This window comes from Pseudorca crassidens, chromosome 19 (genome assembly GCF_039906515.1).
Source record: "Pseudorca crassidens isolate mPseCra1 chromosome 19, mPseCra1.hap1, whole genome shotgun sequence".
Taxonomy (NCBI): Eukaryota; Metazoa; Chordata; class Mammalia; order Artiodactyla; family Delphinidae; genus Pseudorca; species Pseudorca crassidens.
In genome coordinates this window covers 20,529,617-20,554,709 of record NC_090314.1, presented here as the reverse complement: position 1 = coordinate 20,554,709, position 25,093 = coordinate 20,529,617, and the positions used below count along the sequence as shown (strand labels likewise).

Sequence of the window (25,093 nt, the reverse complement as noted above, 5' to 3'; positions counted from 1 at the left end):
AACCACATTAGTTAGGTATGTGTAGGGGAAAACAATTGCCTTTTTCTGAGAATAGATTTCCCCACAACTTTAAAATAGATTTCCTCTGATACATACAAATCATACTTGTCTTCTTTCCTAATAAGTATTATCTTTTTATATAAAAAATAATTTTCAAGACAGGAAAGACAGAAACCAGAGGATTTCATTCACATCTGTACAGAAATATTTACTTTTGTTAGACAAAAAACTCAAGATCACAGTACACAGTGCTTATTTATTTAAATACCTGAAAAGGTCAATGATGGAAAAAATAGGTTCATAATGAGAGTTTTATTCATTAGATTTATTTCACCATTTAAAAAAGTGCTGCTTCTAGGTTATCCTAGCCAGATATAGAACACTTCATGACACATGCAGCTACTGTAATATACTATAATAGACACAGCCATTATAGAATGATTTACACTTTGGGAGGAAACTCAATAGTAGTAATGGTGACTATTTATTTAAACTAAAAACATTGATAATATACAAATCTTTTTTCTCATTTGATTGAAAGGGCTATAAAATTCAACATACTGACAAAGGAAACAAAATAATCACACAGGTGACGCCTTTGCTAATCGCCTTGAGCTTACTCCTTCCTTAAAGGAGAGCATCACACTCAGCTATACAATTTTCTAGACTGAACGATGGCTTCAAGGCTGGCCTACCATGAAGGATGGGACTGAAAGAAAGTCACGTTTTTAAAAACGGAGAGAAAAAGGCAAATTGTGCCTCGTGTACTTAAAGTACCCAAAGATCATTCTGAGTAAATGTGAAATAAATAAGTGATCAATGAGTAAATAAAGTCTCTGAGCTGACTTAAACCTAGGAGAGTGAGCCAACTGACCACTAATAATACCATGTAGAAACGTCTAGAGACATCATTTCTTGAACTCAGTCTGGGAGACCATATCTTGCCTGAATATGTACATTATTTACAAAATATTCCCTTTCGGCCTCTGAAAGTTAGTCATTTTAGTTTGGCTGTTAAGCTGTTTCCTTCCATATGCTAGCCAATACTGCAGTTATAACTATCATTAAAATACTCTTACGCATGAATTACAAATATTAACAAAGTAACTCTGCATGTATAAATATCGCAATATTTCTAGCGGAATTTAAAGCATTCAGAATGTACATAAAAGTATTTGTTTTTGGTAGGGCCAGTATTTTTTTTTTTTTAAATCATCGCTGTTTCAATAATGCTTTGTACATAGCAAAGCCCAAAACTGCAAAAACAGTAGCACCAAAACTTGCTCGAAGCCAAAATGTGGAGCTCTTGAGGTCAGCTTGTGTCACGTGCCTGTAGTCAAAAAATATAATTAATGTTTAAAACATGATTAGTATGAAAAAAAACAGTTATATGAACAATCTACTTTTAGGGAAGTATTAGCACACTTGTCAGGCTAATTGCATACAGTAATGGTCACCAAAAACATTTATCAATAAAGCCACATGTACATTGCTTAGATAATCATTATCTTAAGACATACTGTAGACATTAATAAAGAAATATCTATAATTAGTTACTATTTGGGAGTAAACAACATCCAAAATGTTATAAATTTTCTTCACATGGGAAGCGGAGAACTTAGACAAATCAACCTGCCACTTTTTAAAACCAGTATGGTCCTTCAAAATGAGAGGTAAGACTGAGACCTCACAATTTTAAGAGTCAATTTCATGGAACTTAATGTGCAATCTCCTGTCCCCAGGAACCAAAAGCTATCTTGTAAGCAGTTAAGTGACAAGTGACAATACTTTTCTAAGAGCAATGCTTAAAATCAACTTTGGAAACACTGAGTCCCATAAAAATTTACCAAAAAAATCCCAAAGGGGTGGGGGAAGATTTACAAGTTTGCATTAATTTGGTTACTGCTGATTAAAGAAAGAAGAAGAAAAAAACAAACAGACGAACCAAACCCTGGTATCAGACAGGCAGTGACATTGGTACCAACTAAAGGACATGATGTAACATGATGGACTGAAAGGTAAATGACATAAAAGAAGCCATATTATGCATGACAAGAACAGGGACAGCCTGTATCACAAACTGAGTTTGTGAGCATGCTCAGTTAATAACACTGCTAAGCACCCCCAAGGGTCTCAAGTATGACAGCTTACCATGAAGAGGATACAGCTTTAAAGCAAAGGTTGGAACATTTTATTCAGCGTCACTGAAGTTTTAGTTAAGTGAACACAATTGAGGTGATGCAGAAAACTTACAGAATTAAGAGCTTAGAGAAACTGTCTAGTTTAGGTTATTTCACAACTAAATTAAACAAACAGAGTTGAAGCAAGAGTCAGACATCATTAAAAGACCAAGACACTGACATATGCAAAAGAGTTAAGAGCCAAAAATCTATAAATTATACAAAACTACTGTCTCAGTAATAGTCAAAGAGAGAACAATCAGATTAGTTATCACAAAATGCAATCTGTACATCCCTAAGAAACAAGTTTACAATACAAGCAAAGTGCTCCATGCTTATCACTATGGTAAAACAACACAAAGCACTCCAACTTATCTTACCCAGTTTCTATTAAAAAAAAAAAAAGTCACTCCTTAAATAATTATTATTTTACAAAGCAAAGTGATAACACAGGTTCATGCCACCTTGCAAGTTAGTTCTTCCAACAGGTAATGTTTCATTTTTTTAAAAAACAGTTAGGGAAGAAAATACTTAGGTGTTTAGTTTTTCCACTTGGAAAAACTCCAACAAAGGCAACCCACTGGTTGTGGGAAATGTTACCTGGCTTCAAGAAAAAGTGGACCATGAGATGACTCCACGAAGATGGAATCTTCTACAGAGCTGATGGCATGCGCCTGGTGAATAACACTGCCTTCGTCGTCTGCTAACAGCACGGCACCCCACTCAGCTACCTGGGCTCTTAACCTTTTATACACATGCACACAGTTTGCAGTTCATAGCACAGCTCACAAAAGAAGGGGACTGAAAGTAATATCTCTCAATTAAACATCCCACACATAAACTGAGTTGCCACCCTACATGATGCATCTCATGCTTTCTATATTTAAAATAAAGTTATTCTATAGAAAATTGCCAAACTTAAAAAAATCTATCTATATATACTCTTTTAAAACACTCACATACCAGGCAGGAAACCTAAGGCTGTTATATACATTCTCTATGTATCCCCCAGAGGCTGGTCTTGGTATATCTGAAACACTAAGCCCTTGAAACCAATACTATAAGCAGTACCTGACAATATGAGGTGACTATAAGTATTTACTCAAAATGAGGCTAACAACTATTAGTCATGAAGTTTAGAAATGCTTCTAGTTTCTGACTACTAAAAGCTACAAACATACATCTGTAAAAAAAAATTGAGTAAAACATCCCAAACTCAGAGGCTGTCATGGCCCTATGATGAGAGTTTCAAAGTTTACAACTCCAAGTCAGCAGAGATGTACAGAACTTAAAGTGAGAACACAGGCTAAAAGTGCATTAGAGTTTTGCTTCAGGTTTGGTCTCTCTGTGATTTTCATGCATCTTCACTAATGGAGAATATTTTTACACTTATTTTTTAATTTAGGGGAAAAGGGGGTTAGGATTAATATTAGCTATAATGACATTAAAATCAGTCAAAATGATTTCTCATCAATATTCTTCACATATGGAAACTGTTAACACAGCTTAGCTCCCTTTGTTGAATTTTGAGAAAGTATTACCATTCATGAAATAATATATTCTAACTGACTTTATTGCTTAGTTTTCTTTTGCATTTCAAGACAGTAATTATTACTTTCCCTAAGCTATAGTATAGTCTTCAATAGGCAAAACAGTGGTTCATATTTATAGATGAAAAACAATACAGATACACGTTCAACATACAGCTAGTTTAAAACTCAAGGCAACCATTGACTCATAAAATATATTTCAATGACTCTATCGATGTTATAGTAGTTGTTTAACATACTTTTAGACATGGAAAACTACTTTTAGACAGAAAGCTACTTAGAGAATTATTTTATGTCTTTACCGTATGCATTTAAAAGCTACATCACCAGGCTCTATTTACAGAAGAGAACGCATTTATAACAGATGGCACATTTGCAGTGCCTGCCTAACTGACAACACCTGAATGGAGAACAGTGCAATCTTAATTGTAAGTATTAAGAACTGAGCCATGTTTGTCATTTCAGATCTCAAGCAGAAGCAGAGTAACAGTTTCATAAGGCTGCTTCCTAGTTCATGCCTATAAACTCAAGCAAAAGGAATGCTTCCACAATTCAAAAGTTTAATTCTTGCCAAATGATTCACATAATACACCTCAGAATAAATTATAATATCTTACTGCATATTTTTTCTTAAGTTTTTTTTGACTATTAAAAAAGTAATACAGGGAGTTCCCTGGTGGCGCAGAGGTTAAAATCCCGCTTGCCAATGCAGGTGTGTGTGTGTGTATAAAAAGGTTATTTTTTTCCAATCTACTGATATATCAGAATCACACATTTCCCTACTGTACGCAGAATAAAATAATTTAGGTTCAGCAGTATCTCTTTTTAGAACATAAGAAAGAACGACTAAATGCTAAAATATAACCTTAAAAAATCGTGTGAAGCTTGTCACAGCTTTCGAGTTCTTAGGTAGAAAATTCCTGTGGACTGGATGCTGGCTTTCTGTCTTAGAAGTGCTGAGGGCCCAGATGTCAATTAGATGACAAGCGCTTTTTTTTTTTTTTTTTGCGGTACGCAGGCCTCTCACTGTTGTGGCCTCTCCCATTGCGGAGCACAGGCTCCGGACGCGCAGGCCCAGCGGCCATGGCTCATGGGCCCAGCCGCTCCGCGGCATGTGGGATCTTTCCGGACCAGGGCACGAACCCGTGTCCCCTGCATCGGCAGCCGGACTCTCAACCACTGCGCCACCAGGGAAGCCCAACAAGCACTTTTTGACACAAGTGTGGGAGCAAACCAACAGGTTTGGACCTGGATATTACTAAGGCTGCTACTTAACAAGGCAGAGAGAAGATAGTGTTTCAAAATTCAGGCAATAAAGAGGCACATTAAAAACTTTGTATGAAGGTCACATAGGCATATAACAACGGACAAAAATTCCTATGTACCTTTGCACAGAATGCCTTAAAGAAGGCATACAAAATGCTTTGATTAACTCTACAATTTATGGTAAATATAAGAACATGAACTAAAATCTTTATTGGTTCAGTGTATTTAACCAATAATAAAGGGAATGTTATCCTCTCCCTGCTTTATGTTTCTACCACCTGGTGAAGTACTTTTTCATATTTACCTCCAATAATAATGCCATTACTGCTAATAATAATTTTAACAATGACAATTCTCCTAATTGAACTAGTAGGCATGAAACATTTTAATAAGCTATTTCTCGAAATAGGTTAAGAAATAAAACCATAGTGTCCAACAAAGATGAACTATAACACAAATCATACGGAAGCTGTTAACTGAGCATGCCTAAACAGTAACATACTTAGGAAAAGGACACAGGTGTGCATCAATGTCAAGAAATGCTTCACCAAGCATTAGAAGAATAAAAATTCATGGATGATTGTAGATACATGGGAAACACATAATGTCTTCTACATGTTAACTACAGATACTTAAAGGTCAGAATAGGCAAACTCCATCCTGCTGTGCCCTTTAATGTACTAAACCAAACGGCAAAAATGTTTTAATTTATAAGCAGCAGCAGCTTACTTGAAGAGAATCTATAACACAAGCTCTCATATAATTTTAAACGTATGACTATGTATATGTATCCAAATTCAAAGAAAAGCCTTGTAAGGACCTTTCATATGAACACAGAAGTTTCATATGAAATTAAAACAGAGGATGCACTTCCTTAAAATACAATATTTTACTGTAACATAATATCCTGAGAACTCTTACATTCCCTACAGAATCTCTATAGCATTAAGATTTCTAGGAAACTATCCTCTTCATAAAGCAATCCTGTGAAAAGACAGTTCATTTTAGCGTGACAACAGTGAAGTCCTTTCTTCAAAAACAGGGCTCCTATATTAAGTAACATGATTTCAAACAATGTGAAGGAGTAACTTAGGTGATTATTAAAGTAATATGGGCAAATGAAGTGAGTCGTTAAAGAACAGATTAAAATAAATGTCACATATATCCAATTTTTAAAAATACATTAATAAACAGGATAAAAAATACAATGGTATGACGACTTGTCCATCATACCTTTGCGTCTCGGTAAATACTCAGTGTGAACTACACATTTTGTTGCTAAAGTAAGATGCTGTTACCAAACTTAAGAAGTAACATGAACAAATAACCTATACGGCTAATCCAAGTACTAAAATGTGGTGAAAGAAATACTAAAACCAAGACATGCATCAGAGAAAACCACACCAAAATAATAAATCGTAAAATTAACAATTTGATTAAATTATAGGTTAGGAAAAATGGGAGGATTATACACTGAAACACAGCTGGGAAACGGCTCAAGAGGAGTTAAAAAATGACTAAGTGGCACAGGCAAACAAATGAAAATGAACACCTAAAGGAAGGGACAAATTAAAGTGCACACACACTACAGTACAGTGACATCCTCATGCAAAGCAGGAGTGTTCTAAAGTCAGAATAATAAATACTTAATAAACTAAAATCCTGGGTAGTTCAAACCAACAATCAAGCCCACTCCTACATAATCATTTTACACCTTCAGATTTAAGAGGTATTTATAATTAAAATATGATCAAAAGGTATTTTTCTCCAATAACATGATTTTCACTATTTGAAATGAAAGCATTGCCAGAGACTAAAATCACCTGGCCACAGGTTAATAATCTTCCAAATGTATTTAAATTCAAATAATTCCAGCTATTCATAAATTATTCCAAAGAAAAACATAAACCTATCCAGATCTAAAGGCTGAGACCATAATTACCAAAGAACAAAGTCACACGTCAGCTATGTAGTTAAACACTTCTCTCACATGTTGAATATACATTCAATTAAACTGGAAAGAAAAAAATTTTTATTACTATTTTCTACTTAAAATACATAGTGTCAGTAAATAAGCTAAAAAAATAAAGACAATCTTTTCTGGTCAAAAACAGATGGGGAAAAATGGACAATTTCAGAAATGTTGGAACTGTTGAAATTGCGTAAGTATAAATTAATTAATTTGGCATAGATCCTCTCATGATCAGGTTATAGTACTTCCTTTGCTAGCATAAGGCACTAAGGTCACTGAAAATATAACCAAAAGTTAAAAAAAAAATTTAACACAATATTTAGAAAGGTATTTAAATACAGGTCTGTATCTTCTTCATCTTGATATTTTGCCCCAGCTCACAGCAAGATCCTATCTAAAGCAGGTACTTAAGTACTTGGATGAATAAATCAAAGTGGTAGGAGGATGACATAAAGGGAGAACGTGGCACCAAACATGTATTATCTCTGGAAGTAGTTTCTATTTTGGTGATCAAAATTTTTACAAGCATGCTAAAACAATGTACTAATTTGAGACCAACATGTATGTACCAATATTTGTCTATTAATTTCTTTGCAGACATTTAACAAAACTTTTTGGTTAAATAAAAAATTTTAAACTGCTCATTTATACTTCTAAATCAAACGCTAGGCACAGCAGATTTCTAAAATGAAAAGACTTAAGACTTACTGTTGAGTGAGAATCGTCCCTATTGAATTACAGTGAAAAATTCTTACATGACTTTTACTCAATTAGTGAATCCTTTTTCTGTTTATGTAACATTAAGATACACCTAGAACAGCAAACCAGTGGTGACCAACCACCAAAAGGTTGCCAAAACCCAAGACACGGTAGGGAAAGTGGTTCCATTCTCACCCCACCAACCCCATTACTTTTTCAAGTTATTAAAGAGAAAGGAGTAAAACTGTATGTGGAGGTGTTTTTAAGAGACATTTTCATTCCTCAGGTGTACCTTTTTCTGGCCTGCATTTTCACAACTTTAGGCTATGTCTTAAGACTGAAGTTGCAAACTGGTGGCCTGTAAACATGCTTTCTTTGTTCTGATTAGTACTTCAGATTTTTAAAATTTAATTGCCTTTACTTAAATATCAGGAAATTTTACCTAAAAAATCCTGACTTCTAGTGTCTCAGAGAATCAGAAGTCCTGGCTATACCACGCTTGCACAATAACCAACAGCCAGAGCTGAGTGGTGGCTGCCTCTTGCAGACAGGACCTGTCGTAGCTCCCACCTCTCTTATTTCTTCTCCTTGGCCACCTTCATTCATTAACATTATCCATCCAGACCCTGTAGGTACTTAAGTTTTTGGCCTCCATCCTCACCTACCTCATCTATAATCCTTTTGTGAATTAGAAGAAACTTCAATATAGAGCTCCTAAATTTCCACTGGACTTCTATAAAATAATTTATTGAAATACTACCAGGGAAGAGGAAGGAGTTCTCTGAAAAGTATGCTGGTTTTCCTCCTCATCTTTTTCATTCTTTCCCTTCTTGATTACCAGACATCAGTGATGTATGCTGACATTACCATTAAATTATTTCTAGTTTATAATTAGATATGACAAAATGTACTGATTTCTCTTCGAAGATCACCGTACAGAGTAATTTATGATGAGCAATCTCATCCATTAATGCACACCCAACCTATTTCATTGGGAAGCTGACTAAACCAACCTAAAATTAAAATTGGCACTAAAGATGCAGACAACGAATCAATCTGCAATTATGGACGATCAAGAGCTTCTAGAATAAAACTGATGGTCTGCGATCAGCAATTACTAGGAGCCAAGGTGAGTTCACCAAGAATAAGACACCAAATAGATGTCACTTTCCATTCAGATAAAATTAATACATTGGTGGATCAGAGGAATGTGGTAGAAATTATATTGATTTCAAAAGAGCCCTCCAGGAAATCTCTTATAAGACAGTAAGATACAACATGGGCTGGATAATAAAATATTTTTAATTGACAGAATAATCTTTCCCCAAGAATTCTGAATCTGTGTCACTGGGAAGAGTTCTCTAGTGGAGCACTAAAGGGCTTGCTTGCTTGAGCAATCTCACTCTCTAATCTCTGGGTATTCAACATTATTTTTTAATCAATAACTTGAAAGATAAAGAAGACACAGCTACCAAATTTGCAAATAACACAATGCCGAGAAATATATATAATGGGACAAATGACAGAAATAATGTTTGAAATGACTGAGCTAGAACAATGGATCAAAAAGCAGAATGTGACACTCAATAGAGATACATATGTATCCGCATTTAGATACAAAGAGCCAACTAAAACTGTCAAATACACAGAGAGGAGGGGACACTGCCTTAACAGCACTTTGTATGAAAAAATCTGATTTCAACCCCAAGATTAATATGCATCAACAGTGGGCTGGGGCTGCTAAAAAGTTAATTCATGCAGTAGACAGGTGCTGTCCTAACTGTGGAATATGACCGCCCACCGTTATGGACTAGTCAGATCACACCGGGAGCACTGTTCTCCATTCTCAGTGGCACTTTTTAAGAGGTACTCTGAACAACTAAGGGGCTTTCAGATGAGGAAAACCAGGAATGATGAAGTCACTAAACCATTTAAGAAAAGGCTGAAAGAAATGGGGATGTTCTACCTGGAGAAGAGAAATTTAGGGGAGACATGATGGCCGTCTTCAAATGTCTGAAGGCTATGTTGAAGAGGGAGTAGAATAGTCGTATGTTGTTCTAAAGGGCAGAACTAAAGCTAAAGGAAAGAAAGTTATAGGGAAATAATTTTAGTCCAAAAAAAAAAAAAGGCAAAAGCAAAAACCTTCTCCAATGAGGAAAGCCATCAGCAGATAAACAGTATCTCTAAACTCTATCAGGAAGGCTCACAGGAAGGCAATCTAATGGGAGGTTAGGCCAGATGAATTCTAGAATCTCTTCCAACTCTACCATTTCCAACACCGGAGCTCCTGAATGCTGTCTGGTTTGAACTAGCCTTGCACTTTCTCAGACAGTTGTCATGAGCAAATCTGTCTGTGTTACTCTTTATAAGATGCCATTCAAAAGACAGAGGCAGACCTTCACCACCAAATGAGCGCGGTGATCCCTTCAAAGCAATCACCTATGATGGCTGCATTCTTATTCCAGAGCTACTAGTGCTCCAAACATCACTGAAACTCTTTTAGAATGTCTTCAGAGTCCGTTTCTGACTCACGTAAGATGCAGCCTCACTGTTTAATAGCCATGCCTACACTGCTGGTGGACACAAACTATCCTACTCATTTGGTACAGCTGGAGCCTAGCCCTCAGTAAGAGCCCAACAGTAACCCAAATAAGATCCATTTCTAACCAAAATCTGTTTAGCTTGATCATCTGTCTTAATCAAGCCCTGGTCCCAATGACATCTGAATGATTTCAAAAACGTAATTCATTCATAGACACATAAAAATTTGACATTAGATACAAATTAATATTACATAGGCTCTTAAATGTTCACAAAATGTAAAATCGATTTGAACAAAGAAAGGTAGCATGACCAGAATAAGAACATAACCTTCCAAGTTTATTGCTCTGAGGGAATGTATACAACCTATTTTTTTCTTGTTGTTTCTCTTTCTTTTTTAAAAGCATATTATTTTCTAGGCATACTTTATGTTTCGGGTTCAATTGTAAAGACCTCAAAAACTAGTACTATAGATCTTTTTCTTTTCCATATTCCTTTGAATCCTTATAGTTGGTTATTATCTTCATTTCAAAAAAACATTCCAGGTACTTAAAAGTAAAAGTACATTATAACTATAAATAATTTCAATAGAGGAGTTTTTCAAACCCAAGATACTGCTCATATAAGTATGGTTTTAATAAGCTGTACTATTTGAATGCAAGCTGAGTACAGTATAACATGTGGAATCAATGTGTCTTTTCCTTACTAAAGCCCTAATCTATTTCTACAACTCTCAGACAAAAGATTTCTAATCTCCCTACATATATTATCCCCTAATATAAAAAATACTTTAACTTCCTTAATAAAAAAAAAGCTAAAATCTTACTTTATAGTCCCCTAAATATATCTATTAATTTTTAAACATTAAGGATGATTCCAGAACTAAACATTGTCACCATAGTGAGAATTTTAGTGGAAGTTAGTTGGGCATCAGTCAGCTTGTTGTCTTTGTAGTATTTGTATAATAAATAGTTAACCACTTTTTTCTTTTGTATTTTAACAGAATGCCTGGTACCCAGTAAAGAAAGTTAAGAACCTGTTAAGAACTGCAGTGAAGATTTTGTTCTTTACAGATTGCAGCAAGTCTGAGTTGAGGAAGTTCTGACAGATGCAAAATGTACACCTGTTGCAGGTGCACATACAGCGTAACCGGGCATGGCTGCGAAAACACACAGAAGGACAGGAGTTGAGTTCTTACTTACAAATATGGCACAAGTCAGAGTGTGCCAACTTAAAAAAAAAAGATTTAGGCATAAGCAACACTAAGGAAAAGGACAGTGTGGGGCATGCTAAAGTTGTGCAGAATTCCACATTTACCAAAAATATAATGAACAGCAATAGCTCCCTCCTCCCTCCCTATAGAAAATCTAAGGAAAATCAGCTAACACTTTTGCTTTTTTGGAGGGAGGATAGAATTATCAGTACAAGGGTTTTAGTGGAATAAATATGCACAGCAATAGATGGCACCCTCATCTAAATTAATAAAAGAAAAACTGGGTAAGCCACAGCACCCACCAAAAGGTCAGAGTTTGCTAGCATTTAAATAACCATCCCCTCCTCCTCCCTCAGTGTATACACATGCCTGAAAACCAGGAAGGAGAAGAGTGACAAATACACAAAAGAGTCAAAAGACGAGTATGTTCAACCCTGAGGAGGTATGAACAACATCGTCTTTAATTCATCAAGCACCATGGCTCCCAAAGGAAATCAAAGTGCTTCATAAATTTCTACTTGAACCCAAAATATAGGGTTAATTTCGTCTGCTAGCAAAACACACCAGCTAAGTACGATAATATGAAACTCTGGGTAAGGGTGTAAAAAATCAACAATGGATCCAATTGATATTAGATATGAAATTTAGGGAGGCTTTCTGACTCCTTTCTGGTTGAGTGAGTTGCACTAGTTGGTACAGGCACGTGGGGCAGCCCATTTCACCTCCACTCTAACAACCAAAGTAGGGGGTCTCCAATGACTGCTCAGTGGTCAGAGCCACTCAGACATACAAGGCCATCACACCACCCCTGGAGAGGTACTGGCGCAGAACCCACTCAGAAGAGCGCCACCTGAAGAATCAATTACATCACTTCCTGTAACACCTGAACATTTTTTAGAGGCTTCTCAGTCAATGGACTGGCCCAATCTGACTTGGCTTAGCTTGTGAGATCTGATGAGACCACAGCACACCGTGGCATGGTTGTGGAGATTAGCAGCATCCCAATAATGCCTAATTCCCAACATGAAGAAAAACAAGAATTAATTTTTTAAAAGACTCTTACAGGCTCAAGACATTCCATTTTAAAATCTGACTTGTGATGATGAACATATCACTGCTACTAAGTCACTGCCAGCTGTCATACTGGAATCCATCTGTTATTTTATAAGTTGAATCTGACTCTTCAACATATACAGGCTCCACCCACCAAAAAGGAGGGATGCAAAGTATGCTTAGCAACAGGGAGATGCTTCATGAGAAGTAGTTTCGGATTAACCATAAAAACAAGTGTCCATGTATGTACATTTATCATATACACACACACACACTCACACATATTGCAGTAAAATTTTAAAGATGCAGATCTAAAAACACAGTTGCAGTTATTTACAAGATTAAGACAGTGCATTTACATATTAAAAAGAAAGACACCATAGTATACAGTTAGGCAGTAAGCCTGACCAAGCAGTGCGTTTCTGGATAATTACTAAATGTGAATTATGGAGAAAAAGATTTGGTCATCTATAAGAAAATGTCAACAAAATGCCATAGAAGCCATAAAGAAAAAGTAACTTACAAAGCAGTTTTTAGAAAGACCCAGATTTTTCTCAAATTCTCTATTCTATCAGTGTTGCCCATGTCTCGGGAGAGTCTGTCTCTGTAATGATCCTCTCTGTAGATAACATACATGAAAGTTTTAAAGCAAAGGTAAACATAAAAAGTAAGGTTTTGCTTATCTAACAGTAATAGGAAGGAATGACTTCTCTTCCAATACAAATAGAATTTCAAGGGTTTGCTGCATTTTTTTTAAAGTACTAGTTAATGGAACAGCAATCAAGTTAACTGATTTGAAAAATCCGTACAAATTAACAACCTTTTGAAAAATCTTATTAGCTTGTAGCAATTTTTGAGTATTACTCTATGTTATACTGTACTTTTCATAAGAAGAAAAATAATTTAGAGAATAACATAATAATAAATAGAATAAACTGTAAAGTCCTGAGAAACGCACTGCCTGAAAAACTATCTTATCACAAAACAGAATTTATACAAACACCGTACTTGAGGAGAATGCCATTAAGAACCATGCAATTTTAAGGCAGTTAGTAAACTACAAAGATGACCACAGTTATGTGCTTGTGCATATGCATGTAGAGATATACAATAAATGTACATAAAATTTGTGGCTCATAACACTTAACATAAAACATTTATATAGAAGGAATCCCAATTACAACTACTTTTTATAGCACTAAAAAAAGACATTATATCCTGAACTCAAACATACCCATAATTTAAACATAAATTCATAAACGATTTTAGAATCCTTCACATACTCAAGGTCAATTAATCAGCAGAAAAAATATAAAAGTTAACTTTTTGTTCCTATGGAAATGCCTTATTAGCATGATGTCAATTCCATTTTATTGCAGTAAGACTATCTTTTTAATGATGGGTGAGAGGCTGAGTTTTATTGCACTATCCTATTAAGATAGTTACAGCCTGCTCAAATATAGTCAAATATTATCAGAAGCACCAGTGATATAATTTTCTTCTGGTACCCAAACCAAACCTGCATTTACTCAAACTTGTCCCTTCTCATTACAAAGTCTCTTTCTGTTGCTGAACAACTTCTATGTGACAGAGATTCCACCCTCATGGCTAATAAAGGCATGCAATGTTACCACAAACCATGCAAAACGAAAATCATGGCAGAGCAAGTACTTACGGGTACATGGCCATTGTTGTCAATTTAACAAAGATGTCTTTACTGGGTGCATCAGCAGTATTGCAAGTGAAGGCTTGTGGTGGAGGCATTTTGTGTTTCCTGCAGAAATCAGTAGGTGAAATGCTATATTCTTGTCTGACTTCATGCAGGTCTGACTTTGCAGCTACGATTAAGCAAGGTATTCTGCTGTCCATAAAGTGTTGCTACAGAGTAAAAAGTGAAATCAAAATCTGATGACAAGTTCAAAAATTACTAAACTTAATTAAATGGGCACTAAAAATTTTCTCTAGATAGGCAAAGCATCAACAGTTTCAGGGAGAAAGTAAACTAAGAGGCAAAGACTGGCAGTTGTCTAGGTCAGTAGCATAAGACCAGGGCCACTTTTCTAATGCTGGTAACAATATAACAATTCTTCAAATTCACTACAATTTGAAAAAAAAAATTTTTTTTTCAAAAAGAAACAATACTTTGAAATAAAAAGAAATCTACCTAAATTCTCCCTCCTAAAGCACACTATTTTCATTTTTTGATATTACCTTTAGTCCTTAAGCACATGCATATATATATGTTTACATAGTTGTAGTCATGCTGGACATAACCATTTAAAAATATAATACTGAATTTTCCATGTTTTCAGAATTCAAAACCATTATTTTTAATGGCTACATAAATTTCATAGGATCATTTTGTCTCAATTTGGTAAATATCCTCCTATTGTTAGACATTTGGATTATTTCCAGGTTTTTGCTATTAAAAACAATGCTAGAGTAAATTCCTTCGTACATACAGTTTTTTTACTCTTACTGAATCTTGTTGATAATCTCAAAGTAACTGATAACTTTTCAAGCCTCTGGTTTATCCCCTTGCTCTATTATTATTCTTGGTATAACGGGCAACATATAATCCACGTGCACTCCTAAGACCTTCCATTAATGCAGAGGTTCTTAACCAGGAACGCACATCAGAGTCACACGTGGAAAAAAGTACTTTTAAAAATACAGATGTCTGCGACTCTACCACCTCAGAATGAAACCAGAACCTTTAGGGATAGGACACAAATGTATGTATTTCTGAAAAGCTCCACAAATAATTTTCTTGCATTTCCCTGGTTAGAAAACACCACATTACAATTCCATTAAACTCCTTATAAAGTTAAACTTGGTTTTAGACCAAAAGAGCAACAAACCTTAAAAATCCTGGCACAGTATTCAAAGGATTTAGGGTTACTGACATCATATACCAGGCATACAACATCACAAAGGATCTCAGCCTCAGTTAGAAATTCCGATTCTGAGATATCATGCAACTTGTAAAAAGAAAAAGACAGAAACATAAGTATCATAACACTGATGTAAAATTAAAGTCATGATGTTTTATTATGTGCTTAACTTGACTTCCTAATTTAAAAATACTAGTTAAGCATAAATTTTCAGACTATTTTTGGAAGTAAGACATATAGAGAAACAAGTAGTTTCTGATTTTTGAAGATGAAAAATGGTGATTAAGGTCCTACAGAAACTAACATTTAGTGAGTGACTAAAGTGTGCTAGGCAGGCCCTTTACATGCATTCTCTATATACTATAGATAAGAAAACAGGCTAAAGAGATTAGGTCAACTGCCAAAGATAGCACAACTAACTAGTCATCAGACCAAAAATTGAACTCAGATAGGATTCCCAAGGCTTTTTTCTTTTTACCACACCACCTTTCCTCCCCAATCAAAAACACAAAGGAAAAAAAAAAAACAAACAAACCACAAAGCAAAGGACGGTACATTAAGGTTATTTTGTTCTACTTCACTGCCTACTCTTTTTCAATGTTTATTATAAAATCTCTAAAGAAACATCCCATCTGTGATATGATAATGATCCAACAAGCGTAAAATTCAGTACTGAGCTATATAAGATAGTGCTTCTTTGTTGAGGAGAAGAAAAGGGAAGTGTAAAGTCAGAGGTGACTCAATATATTCCAAATAAAACACTATTAGAGCATGGATATTCAGAGACATGAAAGACATCAATTTGCAATGAATGGTTGTAACAATAAAACTGGAAAGTTAACAATCAGCAAGATTTACTGAGTACCCAATATACAGAATTATACTTAGGAGAAGAATGAGAGATAAACAGGTTTAACAAGAAACTGACAAAGAACTTCTATCATAAAGAGCAAAATATGCATAAAATTCAACGTGATTATCTGTCTAGCAGAATAAACTACTTCCAAAAAGAAAAAAAAAGGGAATGAACTTTCTTTAGTACCTATTTTTTGTCAGGAGCTTCTCATATTAGTTAACTTAATAAGAGACTCAGACTCAGAGAATAAGCAATTTGCCTGAGGTCACACAGCTGATCAGTGGTGGACCAGCATTCAAACCCAAATCAGACTGGATCCAAAAAGAACATAAAACCTCTTTTTACTATTTCATATTATCTTTTCAGTCATACCATTCTTTCCATCATTTTTTAGGCTACCACACTTGTTAAATACACTCCTCCCTGCTAAATAGATACAACCTGATTCAATTACAGATTAAACTACCCCACACCTGCACAAAGGTCTTCAAACTAATTTCTAGTCAACAATAGAGGACATAATTTTTAAAAATAAAAGTGGAAGAAAGAGCAAAGAGGATTTAATTTTTTTTTTAACTTTCTTATGGTGGTATAACATACAATTAAGCACACAGATAGATGAATTTTTACTTATATCTACACCCATGTAATCACCACATGGATCAAGGGAATTAAAATTAATTCTAATGAATAAACCAGGTAAAAAAATAAATCACACAAAAACCATTAAATTAAATCTAATTATGTTTTCAAAGAGTCATTTAAAATGTACCCAATAATTAATAATCTTTATATGCCAGAAAATTTCTTACCAACAAGTATTTCTCTTGTCCGTATACATAAACAGTGTTAATTGCATAGTATGATTTATGGTCATCACGAATTTTCTTCTGCCTCTGAAAACAACCAAAAACATCTCAGTATTTATAGTATTACAGGAACTAGTTTCCATCAACACATGCGCTCTGCATGTATGGTGTGTTACCAAAAAAAGGACATTCTTCCCTACACTATGTATTATTTATCAATACAAAGGGGATATTGATTTTGTTTCTTAGTTCTTAAGGTCTAAAATAAAAGATGCATTTGTTCTGCATACAGGGAAAGCAGTAGCTGAAAAGGAAGTAAACAATATCACTGAAAGTGTATTCCAGAGCCACCTGCTGGCGATTCTCCTTACACTATAATTTGGCCTGCTATTTCATCTACAAATATGTCAATCTCCTTACTCAAGTCAGTAGTCAGAATTAGGTATCAGTATTCGGTTCAAAATATTTACTGTACATTTACTTCATGCCAAGCACTGTGTTTGATGCTTTCATATGTGTATTTATTTAACCCCCATCTAAAAGCTGTTTAAAAAAAAAAAAGACAAATGATAGCTAACATCAATGAAGCAAAGATAAAGCTAGTTCAATGAGATTATTGTTACACTTTAGTTGTACCTTACTATTATACATAGGTCACTCAGTTCTACTAATCATCTAAAAGGGTAAATGGTTATGAAAAAATTATGTAAACTCAGTGACTATAAAAATCTGTTGAGTATAGCTCTATTTCTTGAGAACTCTCACCATTAAGTTTCTTCCAAGAAGAGCCTGAAGAACTCCACTTTTCCCACAGTTTTTCATCCCAATTACATTACATCGGAACACATTTCTTTGAGTCTGTTTTTTCTGAAGGTCTATCTTTTTATCTCTTGTTACTAAAAAGAAAAAAAAAGCTAATTATGTACTGCTTAGATTTACTGAGCCTTCATTTCACATTCTGCAAAATAGGGTATTGCTATTTATCATTTTTACGAAGTGTTCGATCAATAAACATACTGTACAGTAGTCAAATGGTATGTGAAATAAAGTACAAAATATAATACAGAAGGGCCCCACTTAGTGAAAAAGATGCATGTCTGAAAGTCGGCTGTAAACTTCTAGTAACCAAATGATATTCATTTCATCATAAAATAAGTAGTATGTTTACATAACAAAATGATATCTGAAAAATGAATGAAAATTACAATGAATACAGCCAATACTATATCCCATCTTTTTTTCTGTTATAAATTATTGTCATAACAAATTATAAACTAAAAGATGCTATCTCAAAACTGCACTCTCTTGGGTCTATAAATGGAAAGAGGATATGCACGCTAGGGTTAACTGGCCTTTCTAAGGTAAATCTGTAAAAGAGGCAGCCCTGAAAACAATGTTGTATCAGCAGAGCAATGAGGCATGTCTTCTTTTTTTTTTTTTTGCGGTATGCGGGCCTCTCACTGTTGTGGCCTCTCCCGTTGCGGAGCACAGGCTCCGGACGCGCAGGCTCAGCGGCCATGGCTCACGGGACCAGCCACTCCGCGGCATGTGGGATCTTCCCGGATCGGGGCACGAACCCATGTCCCCTGCAACGGCAGGCGGACTCTCAACCACTGCGCCACCAGGGAAGCCCGAGGCATCTCTTCTTGAGGTAAAGAGACCTCCTTTAACTATACCCAAAGATTCAACTACAAGAAAGCTCACCAAGAGGCACTATTTATAGCAAAAAAACCTGAAAGTGATAAAAAACAGATAATAATTATGGGGTAGTTAAGTTATAGAATATCCATATGACGATACTTTATCTAATATTAAAGATATAATATTATAAATATTATAGATATATTAGTATACTTATTGATTATAGAAATATGGCCACAATATTTTGTTGAGTGAAAGAACCTCATGCTGGCTAATTAGTTCCTTAGTCTTTGGTGCTGCATTAAATACTGTCTAACTGGTTAAGTACTTTGAAGGGTACTTGCTCTGTCAATTTCACAAAGGCTGTCTTCCTGTAATGGGGCTTCCTGTAAGATATGGCATTTTTCCCCACAAATCAGGATATAAGAACTTTTTGAAATGATCAGTTCCCTAATTTGTTATTTCATATTATATCTATGGGTTTTCTTTAAGTGGAGCACATTGCCTGGCAAGAATGCCTGGTTAACATTACAAGATATGTGAAAGATTTTTTAATGTGGAAAAAGGTTATAAAACCGAGAGATGTACAATCAGTTGAATACCAGGATCATGTGTTAATAGGCACTGTTTTTAATGTTTAAAGAAAATTAAAACACAAGATAGACTGGTAAATACTTTTCATGCCCATAGCCCTCCCTGATTTTCATCAATGAAGTACCCTCAGGGGGAGACTAGAGGTAAAACCTCTACTCTTTCCTTTTTGATAAACAATTAAATCAAGCAGCTTACCTCAAAAGTGATTACCAAATCAAGGGAAAAGAAATAGTATAGACATGGAAGACTAATGAAGATGCATTTATTTTTACTCTTTTTACATATGAAACTGGAATCCTAAAAAAAATTTTTTTCTAATTAAATAGCATTCAGATACTTACCTGTGATGGCTGAAGCTTGAGACTCTTGCTCAGTCAATATTGAATAGCCTAGATAGCCCAAATACTCCAGGCATCGCTGCACATCTAAATAGGTCGTGAGCCTAGGAAAGGGAAGAGTTTAAAATGTGAAAAGTTCCTAAATGAATATTTATTTTAAAAACAATTACAACAGCTCAAATAATTTTACCACTAGACCCAGATAATTTTTGTCAGACTGCTTTAATTTCCCATGTGCCCAACCATGGCTTTTCCTACAGTGACATCCTTAGGGCAGAAATGAAAGGGAGGAGAATGCAAGATGTGGGGTGGAAGGGGCTCCTGTATCTATTCCACCTGCCCGGAGAGAGCAAGGCCACACAGATGAGCAGTGAGCAGCTGGTAAGATCTAGAGCAGGGATATTTTATATTATTTGCTTCCCAAGTTACATATTGTACTGCAAATACTGGCTAGTTAAGGACTTAATGATAATTAAATCTGAAAAGGTTTGCAAAAAGTGAAAAAAATAACTGAAAGGCTAAAAGACACTTGAAAATAGTTAGCCTTTCGTATGATCTGAAAAAAGAACAGATCCTGGTGTTGAGAAAGTTATTTTTGCCAAGGCTAAAGTAATTATGTCATTATGTACAACCAGAGAATTTTTTTAGCACCCTAGACAATAGGTCAACAAGACTGCAGACACCCTCACTAAGTCTAAGAGTTCACTGAAAACAAACAACAACAACAAAAAAACCCTCAAAGTAAGAATTCAGTGTCAAGTAAAATATGCTCTCCCCATATTCTGAAAATACAAGATTTGTACAATAACAATGATGTTTCCCTTAATCAAAAGTATTAAAACACACTGTAAATCAACTATACTCCAATAAAAAATTTTTAAGTATTAAAATTTACTTCCATTTTTATATGACTTATTACTGTTTCCCTGTACCTCATCCAAAAGCAAACACATCCCTTCCTGATAAATTTATAGAACATCTATAGTTCATCTCAGAGGTAGCAGCAGCACTATAAATCCTGCTCACAGGCAACTATCATTGAAGCACTTCACAAGATCTGACAAATATACAAAATGATGAATGTAATGCACCATAATTTCAAACTAGCTGTAACTCTAGAGGAAAGAAGTGAGCTCTATACTCACGTCCACTGGGAAAGGAATCCCTGGTAGGTTATCCAGCCTTTTTCATTCGTACAAACTGTGTTATTCACATCTGGCCCCCAAGGTATGTAAGGGAAAACTTTAAACAAATCTTTAAGCTCATCAGGTGACAAAGCACAGTCTCTATCCTGAAGATACACAAGAAAGTATACATAACACTTAGATATCTAAGAGGATAATTCCCAAATGCAAGAGCCCCCTAATCAAGTAAAGCTATGTTTCTAAAAACTAACAAATGAAAAGAAATTTTACATTTTATCAAGAAAACTCCTTACACATATATAAGGAAACCTATGCAAGGGTCTATCAGAAACTAGACTTTTTCGTCTTGAGAAAATAATAAAGTAAATAATATGAGAAAGTATCTTTGCTAGTTTAAGAAAGTTTGGGTAATTTTTGGCTATGTGACAGGAATGCCCAATAGCTCAGGGATCAGAGTTACATCATTCACAGGAAAATATTTTATCATATATCATGGAAAACTGCAGCTAAAAGCTTACCAAATCATGCTTGTCAAAAGTACTTTGGAGAAACAAATATGCGTGATGATTTAATTCAGTAGTGCAATCAGGAGGTATTTTTAGCCTGTTGATGAAAAAAAAAAGTAAAATAAATCATTAACCAAATATTAAAATTTAACTGGAGAAATGAACATGAAATTGCAACAAGTATTTTTGTAGGATGACAGCATTTACAGAACATGTTTTCTGTAGCCATTTAGACTTGCCCAGGGAAAGTCACTGCAGTGGTATGGCAATTCTCAGAAGAGTCATAATAGTGCTCACTCCAACGTGACAGTTTTCTTAACTATCTGAAGGGCAGGTTGTATTAAAAAATTTACAGACAATACTGATTAAACTGTAATGGGTTGTTCTTCCTACAAACCAATTATAAGTCAAAATTATGAGCTTTAAACAATGTCAACATTGTAATGTATTGAAAATGATGTGAAGAGATGTTACTTCTGCCTGATTTGACATTTGACACACCCTAAATTCGAGTCAATAAACATTTATCAAATGCACAGAGGTACTGGGGACATAAAAACAAGACAGGCTCCCTACCTCTAAGGAACCACATTCAAGCTGGAGACAGACCACAAGTAGATAACCTCACTATCTCAACAGAATGAGGCAACTGTTGAGTATGGGTAAATTACAGATGCTAGGGGAACCCTTGTAAAAGGGAACACTTTGGCCTGGGGATGGGAAGGTGTCAGCACTGCTGAGAGACACTGTCACCTGTATTGAGACTTGAAGGATAACAGACATGAATTAGGTTGGGGGGAGAGGGAGGAAGAGAGTAAAAATACCATGGGCAAAAGCCTGGAGTGGGAAACAATATCTGATCGGTGGACCAGAAATAGTTTAGTATTTACTTCTAGAATGAAGGCAGGGAGTGAGCTGGAGTGAGCAAATCATGAATGACCTCCTACACCAGGTTAAGAAGCTTAGGCTTTATCCTGTCTTGAAGGGTAAGTGACATGGCAAAATCCATGTTGTATATCTATTAATCTAGCAGCAGTGTGAAGGACAGGGGCAGAGAGTTCAATAAGAAGACTCAAGTGGTGGCTTTGAAGGGGCTCTTTACAGAAAATTAAAGGTAGAGCGCAGAAAGAAACTAAAAGAGATCTTAGTGTAAGTCACAAAGCCATAAAAGATGAAGTTTCCTTATTGTCATACTTTAGAAAGCAATAAGCAACCTCCCGTAGAATCTATCTACCCACATAAATTGGCACAGAAAACTTGATAAAAAAAAGTCCTGGGACAAATGCATTCATTCAATATATATTTATTGAAAAACCTGGGAAATTACTTGAGCCAAGATTTAATAACTTTGACAAGGGAAGTTTTAACTTAGAACTGATTAATAGACGAGGAATCCAACTAGAAATTTTGCTTCCTTAATGATGGGGAAGGAAAAACAACAACAAAGTTTTTCTGAACCCTTACATGGATAGCTAGCAGTGCTATGCTAAAATTAAAAAGGAGAACATGAAGATAATGTGCTACTGAAAAAGCGAAGAAAAAAGGCGAAAGGCTCAAAGGCCAGATCTTGGCAAGTCACTTCCCTGAAAAGCCTACTTCCCTTGGGTATGGGAGAGGCATCCTACAGCAAGGCAGTCTCCTATTTCAGGGTGATGCTGGGTTCATCATTAAACATACAAAACTTAAACATATCATTATCTAAAGAAAAACAACCACAAAGAGACTGGTCGTTTAGGAAAAATACTTATTTTATCCTGAGCTGAGAACAGGCTATAAAACTTAGGGAGGAGGAGGACTAAAGAAAAGAAAAACGCTAACCAATATATTTCTGATCCCTTGACTCTAAAAACAAGTTCGTCTAGCATCTTTTATCTCCTTCCTCAATAAAATGAATTTAAAAAGGTACTTGTATTCTTCATTAGAAGAAGAGGAAGAGTTTGAGCCATGCTATAAATCAGTGGCTCTCAATTGGGGATGACTTCACTCCTAAGGGGACATTTTTGGCTGTCACGACTGGGGGAAGAGGTGCTACCGGCATCTAAGGATGTGCTAATAAACATCCTATAACTCGTAGAACAGGCTCTACAATAAAGAATTATCTAGTCCAAAATGTCAATAGTGCCGAGTTTGAGAAACCCTGCTATAAACGGCTCTATAAATCTATAAATTATTCCTGAGTAGCTCAGAGCCTACCTATCAATGTGCTAAATAAAAACTTTAAAATACTGGCAAGTGAAATCAATTAGAAGCCAAAGGTACATACAAGGGAAATAAATATTCAGGTGTCAAATCCAGATCGTCATCATAACCAAATCGTCGAAGCACAGTCCAAGTAGTTTCATGTCTCCCTCTCTGAATAAAAAGTGTGTGTAAAAAAAGAAAACCTGAAATAAAATAAATCAGTAAATATAGCTGATGTGAAAATGGGTAGAGTCACATGGAAGAAAAGCATGTAACACATAACGGCAAGAGCTAGACTCCTGAACATATGTGTACTAGTTTTGCATATGGAAGGTCAAACCAAAACAATGCTCACAAGTGTCTCAAAGAGTTGATTTCAGAATCATTTCACAGATACACCCAGGTCAGCAAGAGATGGCACTACATGAAAGGGCCAAAAACATATCCCAAGGAATATACTGACATTCACATGGTTATATGATAAAAACAAATGAAATCATTTTAATTTTAAGATAAATTTGTTTCTGAAATCTCTTACCCTCAGATGGACCTCTGCACTCCTGAGACCCAATCAATTTCCCTGCCTCTAATTTACACTCACAGTAAAGATAATTATCCCCACCAACGTCTGCCTCTTCCAACTCTTAAACATCCAGGTTAGATTTTAGGTATATTAGTAAATATAAACATTTCCCTAAATATAGATAATACTATAGACTTTTGCCTTCTGCTAAATTTTGAAAATATTAAATTCAAAAGGGGGAAAAAGCACCATTCACCCACCTTTCAGTGTCAATCCACTATCAGCCACACCATCACTCATATGTTTTCTGACTACATTTTTGACATCTTCTAGAGCTTGAGGAGCTAACGGAGTGTTGAAACAAATTCTCTAGCAAAAAACATAAAAATAAAGTTAAAAACAAATCAGCATTAAACCCACAAATAGTACAAGTATTAATCCACAAAGCAACATTAAATCAAAGAGTTGCAACCAAAGGAAACATATTCTGAATTAGCAGAGTCTCTACTTTGTATTAAGTAAAACATGTCATACTTAGGACATGTTTTCCCTACTCTCCCCATCATGTTCCTAAAACACAGAGCTCTTTGTGTAGCTATGTTATACAAAACCGAGAAAGAAAAATAATTCAAAGTTCAGACTTCAAGTCATCCTTAATAAACCCACTGTACACCATGAAATGACACTCTCAGAGTCCCCTCAACTCCTAAGCATAAGAGAGTTTTATCCCCTAGGTAAAGATTAAATAGCCTGATGTGAAAGAGAGTTTTTACATGAAAGAGATGCATGTTTATCAAAATACCATTGTTCAAGCCAATAAATTTTTTCTCTTCTCAGCAGAAAAAGACCAAGATACACAAATATCTGAAATAAAAGGCTACCTGAAAGAAGTTGAGTTCAGCATCATTGAGAGTACCATCATTATCTTGATCAGATATTTTAAATATACGAGTAAGGGCTTTTATACAGGCTGGTTTCATCTATAAATCATTGAGAAAAGAAACAATCGTTTTAATGTAAATAGCTGGGATTTTAAGATATGATTTTCATAAATATGCTGAGAAGAATACTGAATGTTTTCACTGCCAAATACATAACATCAAATACAACCAACATGAAAAATGAACTAAAG

General features: G+C 35.2%; 1 protein-coding gene across 14 annotated transcripts in view; it reads right to left on the bottom strand.

Moving 5' to 3' along the window:
- Positions 1–236: 236 nt before the first annotated feature.
- The window catches only part of RHOT1 (ras homolog family member T1), a 70,464-nt gene continuing 45,607 nt past the window's right edge, over positions 237–25,093 (bottom strand). For 6 of the 14 annotated variants that reach the window (XM_067715558.1, XM_067715559.1, XM_067715551.1 and 3 more), the window contains 13 exons: positions 24,843–24,941; positions 24,222–24,330; positions 23,521–23,641; positions 21,270–21,354; positions 20,752–20,897; positions 19,610–19,710; positions 17,799–17,929; positions 17,037–17,120; positions 15,336–15,455; positions 14,150–14,352; positions 12,998–13,093; positions 11,245–11,367; positions 237–1,330 (listed from right to left, as the gene is read on the bottom strand). In XM_067715558.1, coding sequence (XP_067571659.1) covers positions 1,213–1,330; positions 11,245–11,367; positions 12,998–13,093; positions 14,150–14,352; positions 15,336–15,455; positions 17,037–17,120; positions 17,799–17,929; positions 19,610–19,710; positions 20,752–20,897; positions 21,270–21,354; positions 23,521–23,641; positions 24,222–24,330; positions 24,843–24,941 — 1,536 coding nt within the window. In that variant the 3' untranslated portion in view covers positions 237–1,212. Of the gene's footprint in view, positions 1,331–2,780; positions 2,855–4,137; positions 9,744–11,244; positions 11,368–12,997; positions 13,094–14,149; positions 14,353–15,335; positions 15,456–17,036; positions 17,121–17,798; positions 17,930–19,609; positions 19,711–20,751; positions 20,898–21,269; positions 21,355–23,520; positions 23,642–24,221; positions 24,331–24,842; positions 24,942–25,093 lie in introns of those variants that run through there. The other 8 variants (XM_067715556.1, XM_067715561.1, XM_067715554.1 and 5 more) reach the window with 6 other exon arrangements.